Below are 18,832 nucleotides of genomic sequence, written 5' to 3'. Positions count from 1 at the left end.
CTAGTTCCATTCTTCTCTACTTGTTACAGAAACTTCAGTTCTACTATTGATCTTCACCTCCACTGGCTTTTAGGACACCCAAGGTTTATGTAAATATTACATGAGTTATTTACCTTCCAAAAAGCTGAAGTGTTAGAATCATAGATATACTAGTCATCTATAAATACAGATATGCTACAGATAGAATGACAGATATGCTATGGCATAAACAAGGCATTGTTTATTAGCCTTGTAGGCAAAATAAATTACAAATAACCTTTTGAACATCTAGCGACAGTCAAAATGATCTTTCTCATGAAAAATAATTATGAAGAGAGGTTACTATAAGCAGATTTAATGTCTGTTGATCCAAATTGTTCAAGCAGGACATTTCAACCGGTTTCAGTCAAAACAGAAATTGTACCAAGCTGCTTCCTGCTCAGTTTTGCCAAGCAGGAGCGCTGTGAAGTCTGGCACTCTGTAAATCCAAGGAAGCCCCAGCGATTTATTTCCAAGGTTTCCTTAAATTGAAGGAAAAGGAAAGACTGCTCCCTGCGTTCGAGACGTCCCAGAGCCGAGCCACTGAGCGCTCTCCTAAGCTTTTGTCACGGAATTGCCCCATCCCGCCATCAGGGAAAGTTGCTGCATAATGCCCCGAGGTGTGAGTCAATCCGGCTCCCACTGTGCCGCAGGGCCACGGGCACGGAACCCGCCCGGGCGGCCCTGCCCGCTGACCCCGCGCAGCCTCTGGCCCGCAGCAAAGCGCAGCTTTATCTCAATTACCCTGCGGTGCTAAGATAGGGCTGAAGCCATCTCACCTCGGCGTGACACCGCGCTCTGCTCCCAGCTCTATCCCCACGTGCTCCCCATGAAAGGACGCACGATGCGCTGTCACCGCCCCTTACCGAGTCCCCAAAAAGCAGAACGTCCCCTCGAGCTGCAGGTGGGTTCCTCTGGCTCGGCTCTACCTTAAAAGCACACTCGGGATCAATGACCTTTGTCCCGGGCTGAGCTGATACCCCAAGCACTTGTGACAGGTTTGCTGATAGGTGTTAATGTGATAAGCCCTAATAAACTGCTCGTGAGGTGGAGGCTTCAGAGCAAATCTCGGTCGTGTTTAATTTCAGCCACAACAAATTAAACGTGGAGCTCCTCAGTTTAAGAGCTCTCCAGAGCTCAGCTGGTCGAGGTTAATTCTGATTCACCGTTATCAAACGGGACATTAAACACGGCCCAGAGATGCTGCAGGTGACAGCACAGCAAGGATAAAGGATCAGAGCTGGAAACTGAAATAATGCCTGGGAAATGGAACTGAAATGGGCACTTGGGAGGAACATCCCTGCACGGGGCAATGGGACTCGGGAGGAGGGAGAAAAGCACAGGAGATGAAGGCAGGGAAAGATCTCAAACAAAACTGGAGTTCAAAATTCTGTGAATAAAAATCACAACCCAGCAATTTGCTGCCTAATGCCAAACAAACTTCAGTAATCTCAGCAGCCTCCAAATACTCCCCAAGTAAGTAAATAAATACAGGTGCTTAATCTGAGGAATAACTCGCACTGGGAATTTTATTTCCCCAGCAGATAACCCAGCTGATTTTAGTCAAACAAACCCAATTCCTTTCCTAAGCAAAGCATGCTCTTGATTTCAGCTGGTTTTGCATGGAAATACAATCCTGGGAGTTTCTCACATAGATTCCCGTGCAGTCTTTCCGAGGGATTTCTGCTCCACAGAATATTTGCATGGTTGGAGCTGAAGTTTATCCTCTGTTGGCCTCCAGTTTTTCTCACTGCTGTCTGGGTTTCTTTGTTCTGCAAAGCCTCTCGTTTGTAGGAACTCTGAGGGTTCAACCACAGGTTATGAGTGCACAGCCCACACACAAACATCCAGTTAAGAGCAGGTTGTGTCCGTGTGGGCAGTGATTTATGTGTATTTGTGTTTTTAAACCCAGACCTGAGTGCATCAGACAGCAGCAGGCAGGTACCTCTGAGCAGCAGCCTAAGTAAATCCCCACACATTCGATACTCTCTCAGTTCCCTGTAGCAGAGGGAAATATTCATTGTGGGTATTTCTGCTGATACAGTTTAACAGGAAAACCAGGATTTTGCAATGAAAAAGCTGTTCCAGGAGTATCACCACCTCAAAGCCCGAGGATGAGCACTTCAAGTTCCCGCATTACAAAAGAAACTGAAAGAACTAAGGGGAAAAAAAAAATTCAAGTTAACTACTTCCAGTCAAAATAATCAGCAGCGAACGTTGTATTTAATGATCAGAGAAGGCTCATCCCGAGGTGATCCCTGCAGGGCTGGGAAGGAAAGTCCCTTCCCACGGGTTCGGTGTCAGCATTTCTGCAGCGTCAAAGCGCGTCCTTAAGTTGCCATTCCTGCACTTTTCCTCTCTGCCCTGAGGCCCGTGACGCCGAGCCAAGCTGGAGTGTAAATGAACGGATGTGCAAACAAGCGCTGAGATGAAGGCTCAGATAGCTCCGACCAGGCAATCCCGGGATCACCCATTACCACCACATTTTCAGCTTCCTCACACCTCAGGTAAATTCACTTCCCAGAGCCTCCCGTGTGAATGCGCCTCATTACCAAGCACGATTTCACCTCACAGTGTGCAACTCGGCAATCTCCAGTAATAGGTATTCGAATAAAAACACAGTTATGTGCTAAAAAACAAACCCAAGGCTTATCTATTCTGCAACTTTCTCCCTTTCCAGTCAAAACAATTCATTAGCATTAGGAAATACGAGTCTTACTCATCAGGAGAAAAAAAAAAGAAAACCCACAAGTGTCCCCGCTCAGTTTCTGAAGTCCCAAAAGGACACTTCCCTGCTTCTGCTTAACAGCATCGCGCTCTCACGTGAGCTTAAAAACAAACCCACACAATTTTCTTCCTCAGGTTTAATTTAGAGTAAATTATAAACATTTGTAACATAAACATTGCTGCTACAGAAGAGAAACCTAATTCTTTCACAGCTGGAATCTCCAAGTGAGAGAAATGAGCTGCTGATTTGTGAAACGCTGCGAGTGGATAAAAATCTCTGAGATACTCATACAGAAACAGTTCCAGAATATTCATCAAGAATAAATGGACCAAAATCTGCACTTTTGTATGTACAAAAGATCAATCACCAGCTAATTAAACCACATGGCTGCACCAGCGAGGCTGGGTTGTAAAGAACAGGGCAGACGTGTCACCCGAGCGTTTTAAATCCTGCAAATCTGTGAATAATGTTGATTTCCAGCGGAATATATCCCGGAAGGTGCTGTCTGACCCCGTGTGTGCTACAAGACCTTTGCGGTGCCAGCGAGGCTTCCCGGAGGGGGCAGCGGGAGGAGAGCGGCGAGCTGGGGCCAGAGGAGCACGAGGTTGGTGGCTCTGAGCAGCGGAGGGAGAGCAGCGGCCACCCTGAGGCTGCAAACAACTCCCACTCGGGAAAAGAAACCCAGAAACTGAGGGGCAGGAATGAGCGGGCAGGGATTTCCACCCGCTCCAAAAAATGCCTTTACAAATAGATCAAATCGATCACAGCAGTATTTGCTATGAATTAAAGCTGTTTAAGTATTTCTCAAATGTTTAACTACTGCCACCCGCAACAGCCGTTCCTAGAAGGGATTTGATATAATTTTTTTAAAAAGTATTAATTAAGAATTATCTGAGAAAGACAAGCCATGAATGAAACCATCACCACATGGCAATAATCAGAATAATCTAAGAATAGCAGTTTGTAATCTTGCCTGGCTGATGCATCTCACACTATGTTTATATATTGCTTCAGTCATTTCATTTTGAGAGTATTACATAATATATCAAACAGAGCCACATGTCAGGGCTGAGAAAACAAACCTCACTCACACAGAAAAACAACTTTTTAGGACAACACTAAAGTAGTTTTATTGAAGTATAAATCTAATCTTCTCAATCATTTAAGCAGCCCATAAGCAGCTTGTTTGCTTGAACTCGTACAGCAATTTTCCATTAACAACTTTATTTTAAACATGATTTATCAAAATAACAGCAATTTTAAAGAATTAATTTCAATATTAAATGCGAACACAGCACTGCAAGACAGACTTCGAGGCTGAGAAAACCAAATTAGTCTCCAATATTGCTTCATTTGTACCCCAGTGCTGTTCCTTTTAACTACAATCCCAGCTTCTAGCAGCGTTACTCTCGGGGAATTCCTGAAGTTTTGAGCACAATGTATCATACACAGTAAATTAAAAAATAAAAGCCCACCATGGTAAGACAGAGGATTCCTTTTAATACCAACAGTCAGGTGAGAAAAAGCAGCGAGGAAAGCGCGGAGCCTCCTTTGACAGCTGTAACCTCGGAAAAGCCAATCCACAGGCACAGAGGTTTGGCTGAGGCGGAGACACGGATTCATTGAGGAAATTCTGGAGGGTGCATTTACTATCGGCTCTGCAAGTACAGACACATCAGGCGACAGCCTCTCTCTGAGCTTACACAAGTCCCAGGAGCAGAAAATAAACCTTACTCTTACAGAAAAGCGTTTGAAGATCGGCAAGACAAAGCAGTACGTTCGGAGGACACCAGAGCTGCGTGCGAGCGCTCTCAAAGCTGTCCTGCTGCTCACCAAAACCCCCACAAACTTATATTTACCTCAGCGCACAAAAGCTTTTCCACCCTTTAACACTATGAGCAGAACACACATCACACGTCCATCCACGCTGAACACCGGCTGGCTGATTTGGAAATAACATTAAAGCTCCGAGGCTTCACGCAACGCGTCCAGCTGACGCCTGTGCCGTGCGATGCACACCGAGCAGCAGCAGCAGCAGCACAGACCAGCGGTGTTGAATAACTCCGAGCAGCACCGGGGCTGGCCGCAGGAACACAGACACTGTCCCACACCGGGAGCGAAGCGGCTGTGCTTTGCTGTCCCTGCAGTCCCACATGTGCACAGTGTGTGTGTGTGTGTGTACAGCGCTGTGCCCTCAGCCCCACACGTGCACCAACGCAGGGACTGACAGCGGCCCGAACCCGGAGCTGCCGCCGGGCTCGGCGACACCCGGCCGGAGGAGAGGGACAGCGCGTCCTGCTGCCCCTCAGAGAGGGAGAAGCTGGCCCGGACCCGCTCGCTCCTCGTGGAGCGGCTCAGCACAGCCCCAGCACTTTCACGCCGCCACCACCTCCCCAGACCGAGCGACTTGACAGCCACTCACTACAGGGTTGGCAGGAGTAGTATCAGCTTTAGTCCACAACGCGCCGAGCAGCCCGAGCCGCTCCACCGGGCCGGCATCCCGAGCCCGCTGCAGCGGCTCCGGCATCCCGAGCACCCCGCACCGGCACAGCCCGAGCCCGCTCTCGCATCCCCGAGCCGCCGCTCCGGCAGCCCGGCTCCGATACTCCGCACTCCGCCGCTCCGGCACGGCGAGCAGCTGCGCCGCTCGGACATCCCGAGTGGGCTCCGGCACCCCGAGCCGACAATCCGAGCTGACACCCCGAGCCGGCTCCGGCACGCCGCGCCGCACGCTCCGCCGCTCTGACATCCCGAGCCGCTCCGGCAGCCGGAGCCTGTCCGGCTGCCCGCTCCGCTCCGCCGGGCCGGCGCCGCGCTCCGCCGCTCTGACACCGCGCTCCGCCGCTCCGACACCGCGCTCCGCTCCGCGCCGCCGCCGGCCCGTCCCGCCGCGCTCACGCCTGAGCCCCCCCCCGCTCACCCGCGCCCGGGACGCGCAGCAGAAGATGGCGGACGGCGGCAGGGCCCGCTCGCGGCGCCGGACCGCGGCTTACGCTGCGCCGTTTGCGCAGCGCCCCGAGCGCCCCGCGGCGGAGCGAGCGTAGCGCGCTTGGTGAATACCGGCGGCCGGTTCCCCGTGCGGGGGGTGCCTGTAAACAATGGTGCCCCCCCTGCGCCGCGCTCCCTTACCGATTCTTCCTCCTTCTCCATCCCCGTGGGCATCTGCGGCACGGCCCGGTTGATGGAGACGCAGTCGTTGAGGTCGGGCATGTCCTTGCCGCGGTAGATGGGCAGCGGTTTGGCGGCGTCTAGCGCCCGGGCGCGGAAGGAGAGTTTGCTCATTGTCTCCCCCTCACAATAACACCCCGGGGCCGGGCGGGCGGGGGGGGGGGGGGGGGGGCCTTCAGTGCGGCCTCGCCGCCGCCTCCCAGCCGCTCCCGCGCCGCGCCCGCGCCACCATGGAGGGTCCCGCCGCCCCGGCGCAGCTCCCGACGGGGCCGCCCGTAGCCCGCAGCGCACGCCCCGCAGCCCTAGATCCGCGCCGGGCTCGCTCGGTCCGCTCCCTGCGCCATGGCAAACATGGCGGACATTAACCACAGCCGCTCGGCCCTCCCGGCAGCCCGCGCGGCGGGAGCGGCGCTGCGCGCGCAGCCGAGGGCGGGAGGCTGAGGGAGCCTCAGGGAGCCTGAGGGGGGCGGTGGGACCGGGCGGGAGCGGAGCAGGAGCGGAGCGCTCCGAGCGTCCCGAGCCAGCCCGCGGTGTCCCCGCCGGCTGCCCAGAGTGTCCCCGCAGCGTGCTCGCCGTGTCCCTGCTGTGTCCCCTCCCGCTGCCCACAGTGTCCCTAGGATGCCCCAGCGGTGCGCTCACAGTGTGCCTACAGTGTCCCCGCAGTGCCTCCGCGGTGTCCCCGCTGTCTCCCTGCCGTGCCCCCACGGTGTCGCCACAGTGTCCCCACTGTCTCTCCACAGTGTCCCTGTATTGTCCCCACACTCTCTTCCCAATGTCTCCTCACCCTGCTCCCCACAGTGTCCCGGCCGGGTCCCTACTCTCCCCTCACAAAGTCCCCGCCGTTTCCCCCACAGTGTCCCACATTGTCCCTGCCGTGTCCCCCCTGTATCCCCCACAGTGTCCCACATTGTCCCTGCCGTGTCCTCACAGTGTCCCCACAGTGTCCCACATTGTCCTTGCCGTGTCCCCCCTGTATCCCCCACAGTGTCCCCACATTGTCCCTGCCGTGTCCCCCCTGTATCCCCCACAGTGTCCCACATTGTCCTTGCCGTGTCCTCACAGTGTCCCCACAGTGTCCCACATTGTCCCTGCCGTGTCCCCCCTGTATCCCCCACGGTGTCCCCACATTGTCCCTGCCGTGTCCCCCCTGTATCCCCCACAGTGTCCCACATTGTCCCTGCCGTGTCCCCACAGTGTCCCCACAGTGTCTCACATTGTCCCTGATGTGTCCCCCCTGTATCCCCCACAGTGTCCCCACTGTTTCCCCTACAGCATCCGCCCCGTGTGTACACAGTGTTCCTGTTGTGCCCTCACAGAATCCTCACAGAGTCCTCAATGTCTCCCCACCATGTCCCCACAGTGTCCCCACTCTCTGGACAAACCAGCAGGTTTTTCTCCTCAGCGTGTTGGTCAATGTGGGCTTGAAGAGTTCCAGCCATGAAAACATCAGGAGGGTTGACACAAACCAACACTTCAGAAACAAACTTACGCCTGTGCAATTTTATTTTTTTTTTTTCCCAGAGCATCACAGAATATCCAGGGATGGAAGGGACCTCTGGAAACCATCCACTGCAGCCAGGGTCACCTGGAGCAGGTGGGTTTGGAATGACTCTGAAGACACCACTCTCTCCCTGGGAACCTGTTCCCATCCTCTGGCACCCTCATGAAAAATTCTTCCTCATTCTGATGTGAACTCCTCATGTTTTAGTTTACTAAACTCCTTCATCACTCTTTCCATCAAAAACAATGTCCTGCAGCTTGGAACTGAGTAACCCCAAATTCTCACCTGGACAGAGCCTCAGTCCTCTGCCCATCCAGAGCTTCCTGCATGAGTTGACATTAGTCTACAAAACCCTTCATCAAAGATCCTTAGAACCTCGAATATCTCCTCACTTCCATTTAATTTTGACACCCTGAGACCAAGCAGCTGCTTCTCTCACCTCCACCTTAGAGCTCTCACAGGAGTTGTCAGTGTTACTTTCTGAAATAAACTGAAACTCTTACTCAAAAGTTCCCTGTTTGGATCACTGTGCCAACTGTACCTAATTTCCATTTTTTTTTAATTTGAAAAAAATAGGTTCAGTCTCTGAATTGCCTTTTATTTTTAGTTAGCTGCTGTGTTTTTTATTTACATGGTTTTGTATAGCAAATACAACTGCTGTTCGTGACAAACACATGATTTACAAAATGAAGAATAAAGAATTGTGTCAACTAGAGAGAGAGAGAGAAGGAAGATGAAACAAGCACAGGAATACACAGGAGGGAAACAGAAGCAGCAAGAACATTGTGTTCATCAGCCAGAGACACAAATTAGCTTGAGAAAGAGATCTGGAAATTATATTAACTACTGCTATGAAAGCATCAGGTAAGCGTTCAGTCATGTGAACAAATGAAGCTTTAAAAACATGAGAGAAGGAGCAGAGAACAAAAGTGTGATAGGCTGCACTTATTTATAATTCCCTTAGAGTATTTTTATTTCACAAGACAGGCAATTCTTGCCTTGGATTAGAATCAACAGGTGAATATTGAAAATTGGTACGGTTTAGCTTAGAATTTATAATTCAGCACTGTTTTAGAAGCAGCCAAAGTTCCCAGACCCCAGCTGGGTTTGGTGCCCCTGAAGCAATTGGGGATGAGCTGGCAGCAGAGGAGGGCTGGCAGTTCAGGGCTGACTGTGACACGTCCTGCAGGAGCTGTGTTTCCCACCTGGATGCCATCAGCTGGCACAGGTGACATCCCTGGCACAGGAACAGGCAGCTCCTCCTCAAGCCCTTCCTCCAGCTCTTAAAAGACACCATGACTTTGCTCCTTCTGCTTCTGCAAGAAACAGGCATTTACACACTGCTGGAAGACTTTTCCTCCTTTCAGTCAGCACGGCTGAACAATAGATAATAACAACCTTTTCCCTTTGTGTGCATGTTCTGCTCTTTTTCACTACTTAAATTAAAAAAAAAATACAAAAATGGAACATATTTACCCTCCAGGTGGCTCTTAGTCCTAAACTCATCCCATTATTTTATTTCTACAAGCAATGCAATTTTTTAAAGAAATTATGCCCTGTAGGGTACAGAAGGGTTTTTTTATGTAGTCAAAAAAGCCATTGCACAGAGCTGAACATGGGCAGAAGTAAAGTTTCAGCTTGCATTAGTTTAGCTTTAAGCCAGAACCATCCATCTTTTAAGCACATAATCTGATCTCTTCCTCTTGTAAAATAACATAGGTTTTCTGAAGAATTGCAGCTGTAAAAAAATGAGGAGCTGTAACTCACCTGTAGATAAAATAATTTACTTTTCATGCACAAATCAAGGAAACAATGTCTCAAACAAAATTTATTTGTTCAATACCTGAGTTCTGACTCATCTTCATAGAGCTAATGGAATTGAATATGCACATTTGAACACTGGATTGACCAAAAATCCTCAAATTTTATTTAAACATATATATCAGTGGGAATGTCAGAGCTGTATAGGCTCAGGGGCTTTATCACATCCTTGCTTTTGGTTCTGCTTCTCCATAGTGACATTTAACACAAGGAATCCTTGTTCTCACCATAGCTGCCCAAAGCCTGGGATGTTTCTGCAGATTTTTTGCAGATTTATCCCGTTTATTTGTTGGGTTTTTTTTTTCCCTAATACTTCATATCTCGCTGCATTAATCTCCAAGCAGAAGCATCACTTTTGGATGATTATCTCAGTGTACATTATTGCAGGAGGAGCATGTACCACTTCTTTACTCCACGTGTTACCTTCTAAGTACAAAAAGTAAAAAAAAAAAAAAAAGCTCAAAGAGTGCAGAAACAGAGAATCCAGAATTGATAATGGCCACTGCCCAAAACCTTCAGTCAAGGTGTTAAAAGAGAACTGGAATTTTTAGGGTGCTGCTGACCTGGCTGTAAAGATACACAAATAATCAGGATATGAAGTGTACAAAGCATCATCTCCTGCAATGTGCCAGGCACGGGCTCAGGAGGTGCAAGCAGGAAAGCCATGCTGACAGTGCACATCACCAAATATTTGTAAATCCCAGATTCCAGCTCTTTACAGAGGGGTTTGATCTCATGTTTAAGCAAATCCTCCCTCGAAGGAAGGCTGAAATTATCCAGGAGCTGGCTTAGTAACTCCAGCACAAGGGAAAGTGCTGAGCTTTCCAGGAGATCCATGAATGGACGAGGGGAGCCTTTTTAAAGGTTATGAAGTCCTTCTTTCTCCCTGTGTCTGAGAACTCTGATTGAAGTGAAAGGAACCTCTGTCCTATTCATTTCAAAGGGGGTTTTGTCAGGAAAAAAGAGCTTGATCAAAGTAGCCAGCAAGCATGCTTAGTGCCTAATGCTCAGAGTTAATGTATCATTCCCAACCATTTCTATTTCCAATTATTCCAAGGGTTTGGGGAAGTGGCAGCCTGTGCATTTTCCCCTCGAAGGTCACCCAAACCTATCAGCCAAGCCCTGAAATCCAGTATAGAATAGCTTCCTGGGAGATTTAAAGCTCTGAATGAAAATTATAAAAGTTGAAAATGGAGTTAAAATCTCAAGCCCGACACCAAATAAAACGAAATAAAAGGGCAGCTATGAAAATAGCAGATTCCCTAAATTACAGCAGGAAGGGACAATGATGAAAAGCAGCAGGAAGCTCCTGATTTGAGAGATTTATATCAAAACTATTTGTGTCAAGAAATAGGTTTAAAATGAAAGGGAATTGTGCTTTGTGTGTGGAGGTTACCACAGGCATCGGGAGCGCTTTAAAGGAACCTGCTGCAGCTGTTTCCTGTGGTATGAAATCTTGGATTCTGACTCAAAAGATAAATCTACTCTTGACTGGGCTCTTTTACAGCCCAATTCAACAAGTGAGTTAACAATAATGCAGAGGAATTTTGGTTGGAATTCTCAAGTAAAACCATTGGGCACCTGCAGGAGTGCAGCTCAAACCCCCAGAAACCTGGGGTTTTACCACCAGGAAAAAGGTAACTTTACAAAGCAGGGACCAGTGAGGAAAATAATGATTATGACTGGAACCAGAAATGTATTGTTAGCACCTAATAAGGATGGTATTTATGACATTCAACTTTGGAAAATAAGAGTAGAGAGATTTACACAATTGTTACTTAGAAAAACATAGCAGGGAAAAATCATGAAAACCAAGTTTACAAATGTATGCAAATTTATCCCAAAATCTCACACCTCAGAAGGCAAACACAAGATAATTCTTTATTTATTTATTTTTTTTTTAATCAGTGCATTTTGAGGAGCTGGGAGCTCCCCAGCTTGTGTCAAAAAATTACAGCAACCCCCATCCTGCAACTTAAAATATCAATAAGACTCATGGAGCATTGAAAACTGTTTTTATTTTTATTCAGATTGCAGAAGCCAGAGTGAAGGACTTGCCATAAAGAGGACTCTGGAAAACTCTGTCCCAGAAGTAAGAGATGCTCCCTTTCCTCCTCAGAGCTCTGTAGTTCTGCTGGATTTCAGCACAACGCTAGGAGTGGGGCTGCTTTCTAAAAATATATTTTCAGACAACTGGAAAATAAGAAAATCACAGAATCCCAGAATGGTTTGGGTTGGAAGGGACCTTAAAGGTCATCTCATTCCATGGGCTGGAACACCTTCCACTAGAAAAAAATCAAGAAATTAGGAAATACACCAAGTGTACCTTTCTTAAAAATAAAACCCACCTAAAAGCTCACCTACAAAACCCCAACAAACCCCCCTTGACAACTGCTGTCTTCTGGATTAATGGCCTGGATTTAACAATTTTTCTTCCTGATTCACAGTGGCAACATCTTCCCTGCCCACCTTGCTCTAAGGTTGGTGTCATTGCTTTGTGCTGATCTGGAGTGGCAGCACCCACTGGATTGGGAATGTTTAATGTTCCATGCAGAGAAAACCCTGAAAACCCCAAAATTCTCCCCAAAATTCTCCCCAGCTGGGGTAGAACCATGGTGAGAACCATTTCCTGCTGTGCAGAAACAACCCAGGTCTCACTCCTAGAAGCAATTCCCTGTTCCAAACTGTCGGTGCCAATTGGAGTCAGGGGATGTTTCCCTCAAAAGGAGGATTTTACTTTTATCTGACTGGGATGCAAATCAGAGGGAAGCTTCTTGTCACTGCTGTGGGGTCAGTGTCACCTGTGCTCTGTACTTCCCCCATTTCCTGCAAAATGGGGCTCAAGGCCTCCACAGCAAAACCAGAATCTCTCCCACCGTTGCTGGGCATCAGGAAACACAAATATTTGCTGGGCTGCAAGAAGAGTCAAAAGGAAAATGAAAGTGTTTTGTGGCAGTGAGGAATGGAGACAATGTTTGCAGTGCTCTGTGCACACATTTGTAATAACAAAAGGAAGTTTGGGCTGTCCTGAGGAGTTATGCAACCAACATGCAGATTTAAAGATGTATTCAAGCTTCACTTTGCTGTACTTCCTTGTCAAAGGTTTTTTGAGGAAAATAGCATTAAAAAGACACTTTTAGTGTGCAGACAGCAGTCACAGCAAAGCTGTGCAGTATTCCCACCTCCAATTGCCATTCACCTCTGTTCAGTGAGATCTGCTGCTCCAGGGGCAGCCAGGTCCCACAAACACACAAATGATCTGAGTCTCACCTCCACAGCAGCTCCTGCTTCCTCTGGGAGCCCTGCTCAGCTCAGCAATTCCTTCTCAAATAGAGACTAAAAGCTCCACAATGCTCCCTGGAAAGAGGGGACAGCTTTGCTCCTTGGCACATCCAGCTCCTTCACTCTTGTGCTTTTGGTTAAAAGGCTCAGTGGAAGGGGCAGCAGTGAGTTTATTTTGGAAGCTGGAAAGGACTTTGGATGAAGGCCTGGAGTGACAGGACACAGGGAGTGGCTTCCCACTTCCAGAGGGCAGGGATGGGGAGATGGGGAAGGAATTGTTCCCTGTGAGGGTGGGGAGGGCCTGGCACACATTGTCCAGGGAAGCTGTGGCTGCCCCTGGATCCCTGGAATGGTGTGTTCCTTGTGTCCCAGACCAGAGCATGGACAGAGCAAGATCTGCTGATAAAATTCCTCTGAACTTCACAAAGAAAAAAAGGAAGAAAAGAGGGAAAAATGGGAACTGAATTGTGGCCACGGGGTAGAGCAGACAGGGCAAGGGGGCACTGGTGAAAGCGGGGGAATGGAGATTCCTTTAAATCAGTTCTGACATGTGAGCCTTGGAAGCTTGAAAATGAAAATCATGGGTTGCTCAAAGTAGTGACAGGATGAGAGGACAAAATTTTAAGCTGTGCCAGGGGAGGTTTAGCTGGACATGAGAGGAATTTCTTCACAAAAAGGGTTATTGGGCATTGGAGGGGCTGCCCAGGGAGGTCTGGAGTCCCCATCCCTGGAGGTGTTAATGAATATCTGGCTGTGACAGCTGACAAGGTGTGATCAGTCATGGGCTGGGCACAAAGGTCTCAGGGGTCTTTTCCAATCTGATTGATGGTGTGATTCTGGAATATTTGTGGTTCTCAGGGCACTGCAAACACCCAGCTTGCAGAAGGCCAGGTCCTTGGGAAGAGGCAGGATTTATGGGACAGCCAATGCAGAGAAGAGCAGGAGCAGCTGAGACTTCAGAGATCTGAAGAAGTGCCCAAACCACGTGGGACCATTTCTGTGGAACCTGCACAGACTTCCCAGAGGAAAATCAGGGAATGCCACAGGTGTGATGGGAATTTCTAACTCTGAAATCCTAAATAATCCTATGAGATTACAAAAGAGGACGTTGGTGCTTCTGGCTACTCCAGGTATAGGAAAAAAATCTTCCAAGACAAAAGAATTGCTGGGTTTGGTAATGTTTCTGCAGGTACCTGAGTTGTGTCACTAATTAATCATTCTTGGAAACAAAGGAGGAATAAAGGAGTGCAAAATAATGCCATTATATAATAGGAAAATTGCATCAGAGTTTCATTCTTCAATTGAAAAAAAAAAAAAAGCCTGTTCAATAGGTAGGTTTTCAAGGATCCCAAATGAATCCATTCCCTTTTCCCCCAAGTATTTAGTGCTTGGTTGTTAATTAATTTCTTTGCACAATTCTCTGGATTTTTAAACACACAGGTACTTTGTGAGCCTTTCCTGAAGTCACAGGTTAATCCTTTTGAGGAAACTGCTCCATAAAGCTGCGAGGAGCTGTAATCCCAACCTGCTTGCATCATCCAAACTCCACTTGGAAGGGACCAAGCAAACAGTGACCTCACATCACCTGGGACACGTTAAAATGTTGCAGCTTGGGAAGCTGTGGTTCCATGCCCAGCTCTCCTTCCCTGCTGGCACCTCTTTAATAGCAGGTTGTGTTCTGCTCCATTGGCAGCTGCAGAGGGAGCAGGCTCTCCCTGGGACAGGACAGCCCCAGCAAGGCACCCGTGGAGTGGTGAATCTCCTGAGGAGCAGCTCTCAGCTCTCAGCTCCTGTGGCAGAGGCTTGGTGGTGTTTGAGCAGCACCTCTGGGGCTTCTCCTGCTCCCCAGCGGGGATGGGAGGGGAGCCCCTGGCTGCTGCAGCACCAGGGGTTGCACGGTCCCTTTTCCCATGGATCCTGCTGTGGTCTGGCTGCAATTTGCCAATTGCAATTTGCCAACCTCATTTCCACATTTGGCCTATTCCCATGGACACATCATCATTCAGAGCATGCTTGGAATATATTAAATTCCATTTTCCCCTCTTTTAGCCATACCTGTAACATGTCAGTGCTTACAGGGCTCGTTTCACTGGGATGTTCCTGCAGGAGGCAGGGAGGAGCTGGAGCTAGGGATGCATCCAACCAAACCCTGTTTCCATCTGCCATGAGATTGATAACCTATGAATTATTGTAACCATCCCCACCTCAGTTCCTGCTCTTCCTTTCTATACAACTTCACAGCTTTTTTTTTCTAACTATTTTTAGAAATGGTTTTATTTGTGTTGTCTATTTTGTGTTTAGATTTTAAATTATAATTTCAGTAAATTCCTCTTCACCTCGTTCAGGGAAAAATGGCCCTGTTAATGTAAAGGGTGTCAGTTTAAAAGATTCAGTGCAAATTTGATATTGGCATAGGGATCATGCAATGTAAAAAAATCTTTGGGAAAGGTCAAGTTGGTGCCAGCAGTGGCAGAGCAGAGGCTGTGGTGACACTGAGCCCTGTGGGTGGTGGTGGCATCACTACATGCAGGGGGAGTTTGCTACTCCAAAGCCTCCCAAAAGCCCATATTTAAAATTAATTTATAAATAGACTTTAGAAAACAAGTTTAATTTCATGTATATCTAACAATCCCTTTAGATCTGTTGCTGACAACATAAATTCATGTTTTAACTCAGAATTAACAGAATTTTTCATTCTCTAGTTTTGCTTTGACAAGTTTGCAATATAAATCCTATCTATATAAATCTTATGTGCAAACTTTCCTGAATGTATTTTAAAAGTATCTTATTTAAGCAAGTGCTTAATTCGAGCATGACATGTGATTTGCCAAACAAACTTATGACTAAGGCAACACAGAGTGAGTTCAGTAGGACCAAAATTTGCTCCAGTGTGATTCATCAATGAGTAAGAGTGATGTTATCTGGAGTTTTAATCTAAGCACAGATTTGAATAATGACCTGAATTTTTTGGAAGAGCAGCTAGCTAAGCAAGAAAAGGGGGGGAAAAAAAAATCTGTGAAGAATTCTGGGCTTGATATCACCACCTATTTTCAGCTGTATGAGTCAGTGAGCCATCACATGGATTTGCACAGAAATATCAAAGCAAATCCCACTTCAAACCCACACCACTTCCCAATATATCCCCTCACTCATCGATCCCAGCAAAGCAGGGAGCGTCTGTTTGTCTGAAATAGAGGAGAGCAGGGCTCCAGGAACAATGAACTTTCTCAAAACAAAACCTTTAATTTTCTCTGAAACTCCAGCCCAGGCTGATTCACCAAGAGGAAACAGGCCATCCAAAAGTGCCACTTGCTGAGCTCCATCAGCAGAGCCTTTCCAGAGTGTGCAGAGACCCAGGGAGGGAAATTGTTTTGCAAAATTGCAAAAAAAAAAAAAAAAAAATTGTCTAAGCTGACAGAGATGGCAATGTGTGCAAATATTCTTTAATAACAATGATTGAGAGAGCTGCAGCTGCCATGCAGGACGTGAAATCTGACACATTTCTCCAATATTAGGAGCTTATTGGGATATAAATGTGAGCTGCCTCTGGATCCAGGGGAGGAACATCATTTGCAGTGGTTCGTATTGAGAGACATGAAGGCAATTACTTGCTGGAAGAAAACATAACTCAGTCTCTTACAGAAGAGTTCTGCTAAGTCCCATCCTAGCAGAAGATGAGGCTTTGACAGGCTTTAATTTTTTTCCAGAATGTTCTGCAATGTTTTGCAAGTTGCTGCCAGATGTGAGGTCCTCTGGAAATTGAAAAAGGGATTTAGGCAATATTTTAATGTGATATTCAGAACTGCAACATTTGCATGCCAGAAGATGAGAAAACCAGATAGTTCTGTACTTTTATTTCTTTTATTGACCAGAAAATCCTCTGTGGGTTTGTAAATCCTGCCACCTTAGGACATCCTACTCTTCTCCAGTAGTTTATAATACCCTATAACTGAAGATTATTAGGATTCCCACTACAAAGAGGATTTAGCTGTGAATTAACAAGCAAACAAAGAGGAGAAATGGAAAATGACTCTGGGTCATCTCATTAGCTGGCAAGGTAGGGATCAGCCACAGGTTGGGCTCAGCCTTGGAGATCTCCAGCCTCAGTGATCCTGGGATTCTGTGACTCTTCCTTGCACAAGTGGAGTGTGATCTTTGATCAGTGCCCAATGGACAGGAACGGGTGTTTATGAGATGTTCACACACAATCAGGAGAAATTCCTGCTTTAGGGGAAGCAGTGCAGGAGAGCTCCTATTGGGAAAGTGCTGGATGGCAGAGTGGGACCTTAAATCCCATGGGGACACCTTCCACCATCCCAGGTGGCTCCAAGCCCTGTCCAGCCTGGCCTGGAACACTTCAGGGCAGCCACAGCTTCTCTAAGGCATGGATCAGGGTGCTGTGGAAAAGATGCTTTCAGAGCAAGGAGAGACTCAGAGCCTTTAAGAGATGGGAAATGAGAGGACATGGAGGTGCCACGTTATTCCATCCCCACAGGCTGTTCAGGAAGCAGCTGGAGCTGCTGTCTGCAGTTCTGCCTGCAAATCCACTTCTCTGGCTTCCATGGCAAAGTCCCACCCTCAGTGAGGGCACCTTCCTGCAGGAGCTGGCAGGGTTCTCACCTGGAATGGCACAGGGAAATCAATCCCCAATGGTTTGTGCCATTCCTCCATCAGGGCACAAACCTCACATGTCTTCCTGTGCAGCAACAGTAATTTTACCTTCCTTCCTTTTAGATCAATATTTTTTATTCTGAAATCCAGTGCCACGTACTAATTCTAGTTCTTGATATAAACATTGTGACACTAAAATCAAATCTGATTGACTGGGAACAACCAACAGACATCTACACACTTCAGTGGATCCCAAGAGGAGCACGAGCTCCACGTGTGGCTCAGATGGGGTAAAGGTGTTTAGGAGAGAAACTACTGAGAGGTGAACTCCTGCTCCTCAAACACCAGGGGTGACAAATCCCCCAGTGTGGCTGCCCAAATGAGCAAGGATTGCAGGAAAAATCACAGGGAGAGGAGAGGAGAGGAGAGGAGAGGAGAGGAGAGGAGAGGAGAGGAGAGGAGAGGAGAGGAGAGGAGAGGAGAGGAGAGGAGAGGAGAGGAGAGGAGAGGAGAGGAGAGGAGAGGAGAGGAGAGGAGAGGAGAGGAGAGGAGAGGAGAGGAGAGGAGAGGAGAGGAGAGGAGAGGAGAGGAGAGGAGAGGAGAGGGCCTGGTCTGCTCAGATGGAACGAAGGCTGGAGAGGGAAGTGGTGGCTGCCTGGAGAGGAAGCACTGCTCACACATCCAGAGGGAGAGGCTGAACAACCCTCAGAGCAGATGAAAACCAACGCTGAGGTTGGAAATCAGCAGACAATTGCTGCTGTGGGGTGACATCCCAATCAGAACAACAGGAGGAAAAACTCAAATATGCTCTGATGGAGCTAAAAAACTTCCAAGGATTATTCAACGCTCTGCTGAGGCTTCCCCACAGGCAGAGCCTTTGCAGCACTATTTTGGGGCTGGAATTTTTGGGTTTAAGCAAAACATTTTAGCCTCAGCGATGCAGAAAACAAACAAGGTTTCCTCCTGGCACCAGGAGCCAGAGCAGTGGAGCAATTGGGAAAAGCAGAGCAGTGAGATTGAAAGGAGAAATAAATTTCCAAAAGTCTTTGGAAGGCTTTGTGGAATGGCAATCCAATTTTCACGAAGCGTTCAAGGCCTGACCCAGACGTGTGAGCAGGGAACTGTGGCAAGAGTGCTCGCCAGGGTGGGTGGGAGCAGGGTAAATTTAGCTGGGTTTGTTTGGAGATCAGACTGTGCTTCTCACACTCTGCTGAGGAGATGCTCCAGAAAAGCTTCCAAACACCCCCGTGTTCCTGAACTCTCCCAGAAGTTGAATAGGTGCAATTGTCTGCAGGGCTGGAGGAAGAGTGCGCTCAGATTTCCAGTAAAAAAGAGATCGTGCTACTGGAGTTAAACACAGCAATTTCTGAGCCAGCAAAGCTCTCAGTTCCTGGTTATTTACCTGATATGAGGGGTCTTGATGCCCTTCTGCAGCACCAGCAGCTGATTGAAAACAACCTTGCTCTTTAACTTTCCTTTTTCTTAGAAGCAGAAACTTTGAGCCACTTTACTCTTTCTTTGGTTCCAGAAACAAGTAAAGGGAACATGAAACTTCTGATCAGCTGTGCCTTACCAGGGATTGGTTTATTGAAGAAAGAAGTAGAAATAAATCTTCTTTGAGGATTAAGAATTAGAAATTAGGAGGTCTCTAATTGAGGGAAATTTTTAAGAAGTCTCATTCCATCTTTTAAGGATCATTAAAA

General features: G+C 47.8%; 1 protein-coding gene across 1 annotated transcript in view; it reads right to left on the bottom strand.

Moving 5' to 3' along the window:
- Positions 1-6,289, bottom strand: part of EPC2 (enhancer of polycomb homolog 2) — a 37,617-nt gene extending 31,328 nt beyond the window's left edge. Inside the window, exon 1 of the mRNA XM_036386837.2 lies at positions 5,876-6,289. Within this exon, the coding sequence (XP_036242730.1) occupies positions 5,876-6,028 (153 nt within the window). The 5' untranslated portion in view covers positions 6,029-6,289. The remainder of the gene's footprint in view (positions 1-5,875) is intronic.
- Positions 6,290-18,832: the final 12,543 nt, after the last annotated feature.

This window comes from Molothrus ater, chromosome 7 (assembly GCF_012460135.2).
Source record: "Molothrus ater isolate BHLD 08-10-18 breed brown headed cowbird chromosome 7, BPBGC_Mater_1.1, whole genome shotgun sequence".
NCBI lineage: Eukaryota > Metazoa > Chordata > Aves > Passeriformes > Icteridae > Molothrus > Molothrus ater.
Note: the sequence above shows the minus strand (reverse complement) of the source record. Positions and strands in the feature narration are given on the sequence as shown.